General features: G+C 33.7%; 2 protein-coding genes across 2 annotated transcripts; both read left to right on the top strand.

Moving 5' to 3' along the window:
* The first annotated feature begins 1,588 nt into the window (after positions 1-1,588).
* Positions 1,589-2,728, top strand: LOC108226365 (uncharacterized). The gene has a single exon (XM_017401308.2). The coding sequence runs from the start codon at positions 1,589-1,591 to the stop codon at positions 2,726-2,728; it is 1,140 nt and encodes a 379-aa protein (XP_017256797.2).
* A 6,324-nt stretch (positions 2,729-9,052) lies between these two features.
* LOC108226364 (uncharacterized) lies at positions 9,053-10,270 on the top strand. The gene has a single exon (XM_017401306.2). The coding sequence runs from the start codon at positions 9,053-9,055 to the stop codon at positions 10,268-10,270; it is 1,218 nt and encodes a 405-aa protein (XP_017256795.1).
* The last annotated feature ends 200 nt before the right edge of the window (positions 10,271-10,470 follow it).

The raw sequence follows: 10,470 nt of genomic DNA, 5'->3' as shown, positions 1-10,470 counted from the left end.
ATTTTATACTTTCAAATTAATATTTGACTATATTGTATAATAATATTTAATCAATATTTAAATAAAATTTTGACATAACTAATTAGTATTATATTTTTATTTATAAATAATATAACAATTAGATTTAACCTTGTATATACTAACACAAAGCCAGTTATACTATTTTATATTAAATTTAAATAGAAATAGTTGGAATATATTATTAACAAAATTCATAAAGATTATTAATAATGTTAAAATATGTAAGTAATCATTATGAGAAAACTTATTTGCCTAATAAATTTAATTGATTGTAATTTGAGAACTAAATCAAATACATCATATTTTATTACATGCTAGTTATTTATATATGATTTTTTTTTTCTTAAATATATGCATAACTTATAGGCCACCAATTTAGATTTGTTAGAACCAAAATTATTATCAGAAATAATTAAATATACTTTATATTTAAACTAAAATTAATTCAAATCCAAAAACTGTTAAACAAGAAATACTGTTTAGCTTCAATTTTTTATTAAAAAATATACTGAAAATGTACAAAAATAAATAATTGCAATCAATTTAAAATATGCAACTTCTCTGGCTTTTTGAATATATTTATTTATATTATCTTAAGATGGTCCAAATTTATATTATTCTAGACTTTAAAATTTACAAACCAAAATAAATTTAATTATAGTTCACAGTTATTTTGATTAAACATTCACTATGAACAATTTATTGAGAAAATTATTTATTTATATGTAGTGCATCACTCTAGATTTTGTATATTTTTAACTTAGTTTGTCTTAATTATCTATTAAAAATATATGAAAACAATTTAAATATTTTAATAATAATTATAATGTTGGTCAATTAAGCATGCATTAGTGTGAGTGTTTTATTTTCTATTCAAATATTCCTACCATGTTATTCAAATTCTAAGAAAGAACTTAATTATCACTATTGATTATACTATCTTTTTTATTATTATTATTATAGCCCTACAGTAAGTTTTTGCGTTTACACATTACTTTTACTTTGTGTATCTTTTTTCTTATAATTTTACTATTTTACATAAATAAATAAATGTATCATTCATATATTATTTTTTTTGTTGTATATATAAGATATGTGCCTTGTATGTATTATGCGGTGGCATTTCTATTTGTACATTTTCGCATGTATGAAGTACGTGTCTTCTTCATATTTTGTTGTGACATTTTTATAGTACGTTTCTGCATGTATGATCCAGGTGTCTTCCGTGTACAGTCTCCTTGAATTATAATTGAACACGTATTGTACGTTTCTGCATGTAAATTTAACATGTACCGGAGAAAAAATTCAATATAAGTGGCACATTTCATTCTGAATCCTGCATAAGTTTCGTTAACTATTCATCAATTTAGTATTGTTTGTTGGTCTTGGTAGTTTTTGTAAAGTAAGTTTATTTTAGAATACTTGTATAGTAATGAGTTTGCATAATTTTTCTTTAGATCATGATACTTTACTAATTGATGATTTGATGAATTAGTTACTAACTGATTTATGGAATCAATGTAATGACAGACAACAGACAGAGGCACAGCAGTTGTAAACTTTGATTATGGAGAGTCACCAACACTTCATTGCTGAACAGGATGCAGATCAAGCAGGCAATAATCCCCCTCCCCTTCCTGACACACCAGATGTTGTAGCTTCCAACAGCGTTTCAGTACCAGTGTCCGCATACCGAGAAATTCAAGCACAAGCCCAGCATATGGAGAATGTTCGAGAACAACTGAGGCGATCTTGGGCTAACCAGATGCAAGAATTGACGCGTGCAGACCTCAAGAAGCACAGCCTCCCGCTTGCTCCTATTAAGAGAATCATGAAAGCTGATAACGATATTAGGATGATCGCGCATGAAGCTTTACCATTATTTGCTAAAGCATGTGAGATGTTCATAGTTGATATGACATCACAAGCCTGGATTGTCACGGAAGAGGACAAGAGAAGGACTGTCCAGAAAAAGGATATCGTTGAAGCAGTTCTTAAAACAAATATGTTTGATTTTCTTGACAACATAATTCCAAGAGATGAAGTGAAGAAAAGAATTCTCAAAGCCAAAAATGCGAGACAAGGGGCAAGTTCATCTACTGATAGTGGAAGTCATGGCAACAATGCATCGAGTGTGACAAGAGCTGTTGTTCAGCAACCCCCACCGTTTGTCCCTTTGTTTCAGCCAGTACCACAGATCCCGCAATCCTTTATGTCTATGCCTCAGCCTCAGTCCCAGCAAAACCAGGAGATGCCGTTTATTCCCTGGCCACAGGCTCAGCAGATCCCGGGGCAGCATCTGCCAGTTATTCCCTGGCCGCAAGCTCAGCAGCATCTGTACCAGCAGCCCTCGTTTATTCCCTGGCCACAGACTCAGCAGACCCCGGAGCAGCAACTGCCAATTATTCCCTGGCCACAAGCCCAGCAGCATCTGTACCAGCAGCCCCCGTTTATTCCCTGGCCACAGATTCAGCAGATCCCGGAGCAGCATCTGTCATTTAATTCCTGGCCACAAGCTCAGCAGCTTCTGGACCAGCAGACCCCGGAGCAGCCTCTTATATCTTGTACTCAAGCTGAGAACACTACTGACCAGAATACCTCACAGCACTTTTCTGTATCTTGTATTCTACCTGAGCAGAGTCCGGGACAGCAAAATTTAGAGCAGTCATCGCTTCAAGCTGAGCAGCAACAAGACCAGCGGAATTAGCAGCAAGGATTTAATAATTCTACTTGGCGCAGAAATAAAGAGCTTGATGGGAACTGTGTTATTGTAGAATGGTTTTTCTCAGTCTGCAAGTTATTAATGTAATTTTAATTTGTTTCTTAGAGTCATAGTTAAATGATGGTCATAATCACTACTCTGTACTGGTGTGGTGTAGTGGTGTAACTTGCATCAATAAGTTAAGTAAATAAAACTTCAGTTTGTGTTGCCATTTAGTCATTTCTAATGCAGCAATGTATACAAGATTATGCATATTTTTTATTTTTTTGATTTTTAATAATTTCGGAAATTTCGTGGAACCGTGTTACGCTAAGCTAAATTGTCATTATGTAGTAAATTTAGTAGACGTATATCTTTGTAAGTTTTTGCATGCGAAGAATACGTGTCATTCATATATTGCATACGTTTTTATTTATATGTAATACGTGTCATCTCAAATCTAACGCGTTTTCGGTATATCTTCTATTTAAGAAACTCATCTCATCTCTCGTTCATCCATAACATCTCTACTTCATCCATAGTTTCTATTAGCTCTTCAATCAAAACATTTGTTAGTTATAATTCCTTTCTACCTCGATTGTTTCAAATTGTGGCAGTTCTTATTATCTTTTCAATCAAAACATCTGTATGTTACAGTTTTTTCTATATAGATTGTGTTCAATTGTTGCAGATTGGGTTTTTCTACATGAATTCAAACACTTGTATAAGGTAATACTATCGTTCTCTTCTTTTCTTTTCCTTTTATTATATGTGTTGTTTGATGCATTTCATCCAGCCTTTATATTGCCTAATTTACCTTGTTATATATTAAATTCTTCAGCTCTCCTCTCGTAAAAGACTTATCAACTGCAATTCTTCAACTCTCAGAAATCGGAAAGCTAGAATACCAGGAAAATTGTGGCTGGTTCACTCTTCATCCGCTTTCGCATTTGGGTAATATCATTTCTTTCTTAAGCAATTCTTTATGCCTATGCTTTAGCTCAATCCCAGCATTTTACAAGGTTCCTATATCCATTCCTCAATTTTTTTTTAATTTTATAAGGTTCAAATAGTTCTATAACTTATTTTCAAAACTAAAATAATTTTGAGACATAGCTAGTAACAAAATATTGATTTATTTAGCATTATTTCCACAGGTTGAAATCAGAAATGAAGGATATATATCAGATGATCAAACATAGAATAAAGTTTGTTTTAAAAATTGGTTCAACGATATCTTTGTTCTGAACAGTTCTTCTTTTGTCCTCTTCTGTGATGATCCAGGCTTGTGAAGTCATATCAAGGATAAACATCTCGCAAGTCTTAGCATATACGGTTCTAGTTTCTTGGACAATCATCCTGATACCATTATCTGCTTTCATAATCCTCTTAATAGGAGGAAGCAGGAGTCTGTGGTTCTTGAGGTGTGCTGGAGTCAATCTTGCATCTGGTTAGGCCAAAATCGCACGTGGAGGCAATCTTGGCCTAACCAGATGCATGAGATGACGCCAACAGACCAGAAGAAGCACAGCCTCCCACTTGCTCCTATTAAGAGGATAATGAAAGGGGGAAATGATGTCAGAATGATTGTCCAGGAAACTGTAGTTGTATTTGCTAAAGCTTGCGAGATGTTTATACTTTATATGACTTTACAAGCCTGGATCATGACAGAAGAGGATGAAAGACGGACTGTTCAGAAAAAGATATTGCTGCGGCAAATTTTTAGAACAGACACATTTGATATTCTCCGACACGTGATTCCAATCGATCGGACAAATTCTAGGGGCCACGAACAATGGACAACAGGCGAGCTCATCTGCTGGTCCTAAATTTATTGCTACAATGTTCCTCAACAGCATGGAATACGAGTGTTGAGTATAGCAAGTGTTGGTGATCAGCAACCTCGTCCATTTATGCCTTTGGTACCAGCCATGGCCACAAATCCAGCAAACCCTTTATGTTTAATTGCCTATATTACTTATTATCAAAAAAAAAAATTAAAAATTGCCTATATTACCTTTTTTTTATTCAATTAGCCCTTTGTCACGCATTTAAATTTGCTGAAACTGGTAATGATAACAAAGCCATTGCACTTTCAGGTGGACTTGCAAAACTGTCTTTCCCTGAGGAAGAGGAGAAAAGATTTGTAGGGCTTGAGGCGCCATCTTTACTTTTTGAACTGTAGGAGAAGATTTTCACAAGAAATGACGGGGCTTTGTAAGTTTTACAATTCTTATGTATTCTATATGAAATAGTCATGGTCTCGGGAGGTGCTGCTGATATGATTATGCTGCAGGGACAGGCATTTATAATTCTTGTATCGCCTAAGTCGTTCTCGCACAATCTCCAGATATTGAGGTTGAGCTTGTGCTTCTTGGTATGGGGGGTTGGTGCTGTGATGTGGATTCCGAAAGAGGAGAATAGGGCTGAGCTCTGGATTCCAGAAGAGGAGGCTGAATTTCTAATTTAACATGTAATGGACAAATATTCGATTTAAGAAACACCATCTCATTTAATTTCTAGATTATTCACAAGTTTTGTTAACTCTTTAATCAAGTATTTTTTGGTCTTGGAGTTCTTTGCAGAGTGAGTTTTTCAATTTTAGAATACTTAGTATAGCAATGACAGCACTTGACAAATACTATACATCACTGTGGTGTGGTGGTTAATTTTATACATGTTATGTAACCGTGGTGGTTAGTGGTTAATATATAGTACTTGTCAAGTGTTATCATTGCTATATAAGTATTTTAAGATTGAAAAACTTACGCTGCAAAGATCACCAACACCAACAAATATTTGATTGAAGAGTTAACAAAACTTGTGAATGATCTAGAAATGGGATGTGTTTCTTAAACAAAATCCAATACATGTTAAATTAGAAATGTAGCCTCCTCCTCCAGTATCCACAACTCCGCTCTATTCTTCTCTTCCGGAATCCACATCACAACAGCAACCCACGTACCAAGAAGCTCAAGCTCAACACATGGAGATTGTGCCAGAACTGATTTTAGCGATTTTGGGCCTCAGGCTCATTCCCAACCGAACCAACAGCTGTCATTTATGGGGGCAACAGATCCAGCAATCTTTTTTGCCTGCACCTCAAGCTCAGATCCTGCAATCTTTTATGCGGTTGCCTCAGGCTCTATCCCAACATAACTCACAAATCCGGGAGTCCTTTATGCCTGTGCCTCAGCCTCAGTCACTGCATAACCAGAAGCAGCCCCAGTCACTGCATAACCAGCAAGCCGTTTATACCTTGGCCACAGGCTCAGCAGCAGGCCAGCAGCTGGACCTGACCATGGTGCAGCTTCCTATATCTAGATTTTGGTCTGTGAGGTCATGTCCATTAGTGTGTGCAGTCCCTGTATCATAAATTACATGAATATGTTTTAGACGATTTAGAAAGTTTAAAATAAAGACTTATGATCGACACTAATAACTGAAATAGAATGTTTGGAAACTTTTATGTTACGGATGAATTAAAAATATAATAAAGAGTTAAATATTTTAAGTCATATATTTAAATAATGAATTGACTTTTGTTAGAAAAGATCACGAGAATAAACTTAACAACTATAATAGCTTATTTCTAATTTTAAGCCTCTGACTATTGACTTTAAGTGGTTGGCCCTCTAGGTATCAGTTGATGCGGCTGTTTTTGAAGATCTCGATACAGCAGACTTTGGGTTGGTAGCTAGAGATGTGACTGGTATGGTGATTCAGGCAAAAGCGTTGGTGCACAAGGGTCCAGTAACTCCAGTTCTAGCAGAAGCTATGGCGGTAAAGGAAGCGCTCAGTTGGATAGATACAATGGAGTGGCCTCATGTTATCTTGGTCTCAGATTGTCTAGTTGTTATTCAAGCGATCAGGAGCACAACACCAATGAGATACAGTTTGGAAGCATTATTGAAGCTTGTCGGAGCTATATCCGATGTTTGAACAATATTGAATTGTATCATGTTAAACAATCTGCAAATAAGGCTGCTCATCAGCTTGCTAGAGAGTCTTATAATTATCCAGGTCGTAGTTTTGACAGGGACTCTATCCCTGTTCTGTTAAACATTGTATTGAGTTGGATTTATTGCATGAATAAAACTCCCAGCTTTTCGTAAAAAAGAAAAGGTGGTTGGCCCTCTAGTTGTGTTGTTTGTGTTTATAATTTTAAATAAGTGAAGTTTGAAATTTTAAAATTTAATTATATATTTCATTTTCAAAATTTTATGTATATAATTATTTAAAAAATATTTTATAGTATTTTAATATTATCGTACTATTTTCATAAAATTTTACCCTCTTTTACAACGAAAGTGATCTTAATAATTTTAAGAAAAAAGATATTATTAATAAATTAACAATAAAAAATAGAACAAACACTTAGTCACTAGATCATAAGTTTATTCTTTATATGAGATAAATCTGTTAATATTGTATTAATTTAAAAATATATAAGTCCACTTTTTTAAGATAATAAACATATATATCTGTTATCACACTTCTAATTAATTTATATCATTTATAAACTAATATTTGATAATTCACTCAATATATCATATTAGAGTAATGATTTTTTTCTATTCAAAATTACAAAATGAATAATTCTTTTTTCAAGAGAAGAAAATAATAATTTTTAACAAAGAAATAAGATAAATAATAAGTTAAGAATAAAAGTTTTTATCATATAACTGTTGAATTATATTAACTTTTAGGATATTTGAGACTAATTTTTCTTTCTTAAAAAATGATATATATAATCTATTTTGTCAATATCAAAATTTTCTAATTTCAAATTAATATTTAAATAAACTCTTGACATAAATATTTAGTATTATATTTTTTTAATAAATTATATAACAATTAGATTTAACCTTGTATATACTAACACAATGCGAGTTATACTATTTTATATTAAATTTAAGTAGAATTAATTGGAAGATATTATTATTAAAATTCATTAGATTATTAATAATGTGAAAATATGTAAATAATCATTATGTGCAAATTTATTTACATAATAAATTTAATTGATAATAATTTGAGTACAAAATCAAATATATCATATTTTTATTACATGCTAGTTATTTACATATGGTTATTATTTTCTTAGATATATGCATAACTTATATGCCACCAATTCAGATTTGTTAGAACAAAAATTATTATCAGGAATAATAAAATATATTTAATATTTAATTTCTTATTAAAATAAAATTAAATCAAATTAAACCAAACCTAAAAAATGTTAAACAAGAATGTTAAAAATATAATGATAATGAACAAAAATAAATAATTGCAATCAATTTAAAATATGCAACTTCTCTGGAATTTTTTAATATATTTATTTATATTAGTTTAAGAAGATCCAAATTTATATTATTCTAGACTTTGAAATTTACAAACCAAAAATAAATTTAATAATATTTCACAATTGTCTTAATTAGATATTCACTATGAAGTATGAACAATTTATTGAGAAAATTATATATTTAGATGTAGTCCATCACTCAGATTTTTTTTTATTTTTAGCTTTGTCTGTCTTAATTATTTATTAAAAATTTATGAAAACAATTTAAATATTGCAATATATTTAAGAATACAAAATATAATGATATGTGATAAAATTATACTATATATATGATATAAAATGTGATTTCTTTAAGTTTATACATAATTTAGTTGCATAAGCATGCATCAGTGTGAGTTTTATTTCTCATTCTAATATTGCTATCATGTTATTCAAATTTTAAAAAAATAAATTAATTTTCACTATTAGTTATACTATCTTTTTTCTATTCTAGCCACACGGTAAGTTTTTTTTTCTTATAATTTTTGTATTTTACATATGTAAAATAGGTGTCTACGTGCCTTTGATGCGGTGGCATGTTTATTTGTGCCTTTGATGCGGTGGCATGTTTATTTGTACATCTTCTGCATGTATGAAGTACGTGTCTTCTTCATATTTTGTAACGACATTTTCATAGTACGTTTCTGCATGTATGATACAGGTGTCTCTGTTAACTTGAATTATAACCGACACTCATTGTACGCTTCTGCATGTAAATTTAACATGTACTGGGGAAAAAATTCAATTTAAGAGACCCATTTCATTCTGAATCAGGCATAAGTTTTTGAACTCTTCGATCAGTTGTATTTGTTAGTCTTGGTAGTGGAGTAAGTTTTTCAATCTTAGAATACTTGCATAGTAATGAGTTTGCATAATTTTTCTTTAGATCATGATACTTTACTAATTGATGGTTTAATGAATTAGTCCTAATTGATTTATGGAATGACAGACCACAGACAGAGGCACAGCAGTTGTAAACTTTGATTATGGATAGTCACCAACAATACATTGCTGATCAGGATGCAGATCAAGAAGGCAATAATCCCCCTCCCCTTCCTGACACAACAGATGTTGTAGCTTCCAACAGCGTTCTAGTATCAGTACTGCCCGTGTACCAAGAAATTCAAGCACAAGCCCAGCATATGGAGAACGTGCGAGAACAACTGAGGCGATCTTGGGCTAACCAGATGCAAGAATTGACACGTGCAGACCTCAAGAAGCACAGCCTCCCGCTTGCTCCAATTAAGCGCATAATGAAAGCTGATAACGACATTAGGATGATCGCGCAGGAAGCTTTACCATTATTTGCTAAAGCTTGTGAGATGTTCATAGTTGATATGACATCACAAGCCTGGATTGTCACGGAAGAGGACAAGAGAAGGACTGTCCAGAAAAATGATATCGTTGAAGCAGTTCTTAAAACAAATATGTTTGATTTTCTTGACAACATAATTCCAAGAGATGAAGTGAAGAAAAGAATTCTCAAAGCCAAAAATGCGAGACAAGGGGCAAGTTCATCTACTGATAGTGGAAGTCATGGCAACAATGCATCGAGTGTGACAAGAGCTGTTGTTCAGCAACCCCCGCCGTTTGTCCCTTTGTTTCGGCCAGTACCACAGATCCCGCAGTCGTTTCTCTCTGTGCCTCAGTCCCAGCAAAACCAGGAGACGCCGTTCATTCCCTGGCCACAGGGTCATCAGATCCCGGAGCAGCATCTGCCAATTATTCCCTGGCCACAAGCTCAGCAGCATCTGTACCAGCAAACCCCGATTATTCCCTGGCCACAGACTCAGCAGACCCCAGAGCAGCATCTGCCAATTATTCCCTGGCCACAAGCCCAGCAGCATCTGTACCAGCCCTGGCCACAGATTCAGCAGATCCCGGAGCAGCATCTCTCATTTATTCCCTGCCCACAAACTCAGCACCATCAGGACCAGCAGCCGTCGTTATTTCCCTGGCCACAGACTCAGCAGATCCCGGAACAGCATCTGTCATTAATTTCCTGGCCACAATCTCAGCAGCTTCTGGACCAGCAGACCCCGGAGCAGCCTCTTATATCTTCTACTCAGGCTGAACAGACTACTGACCAGCATACCTCGCAGCACTTTCCTGCATCTTGTATTCTACCTGAGCAGAGTCCGGAACAGCAAAATTTAGAGCAGTCATCGCTTCAAGCTGAGCAGCAACAGGACCAGCAGAATTAGCAGCAGCAAGGATTTACTAAATCTACTTGTTTTTTTAAGTCTACAAGTTATTAATGTAATTTTAATTTGTTTCTTAGAATCATATTTAAATGAGGGTCATAATCGTTACTTTGGTGTGGTGTAGTGGTGCATCAATAAGTTAAGTAAATGAAACTTCAGTTTGTGTTGCCATTTAGTCGTTTCTAATGCAGCAATACAAG

This window comes from Daucus carota, chromosome 6 (genome assembly GCF_001625215.2).
Source record: "Daucus carota subsp. sativus chromosome 6, DH1 v3.0, whole genome shotgun sequence".
Lineage (NCBI taxonomy): Eukaryota > Viridiplantae > Streptophyta > Magnoliopsida > Apiales > Apiaceae > Daucus > Daucus carota.
The sequence above is the reverse complement of the archived record's forward strand: the minus strand, read 5'-3'. Positions and strand labels throughout refer to the sequence as shown.

Bases quoted from the DNA above. Each gene is read 5' to 3' on its own strand.
- LOC108226364 (XM_017401306.2), top strand. From the start codon at position 9,053: ATGGATAGTCACCAACAATACATTGCTGATCAGGATGCAGATCAAGAA.
- LOC108226365 (XM_017401308.2), top strand. From the start codon at position 1,589: ATGGAGAGTCACCAACACTTCATTGCTGAACAGGATGCAGATCAAGCA.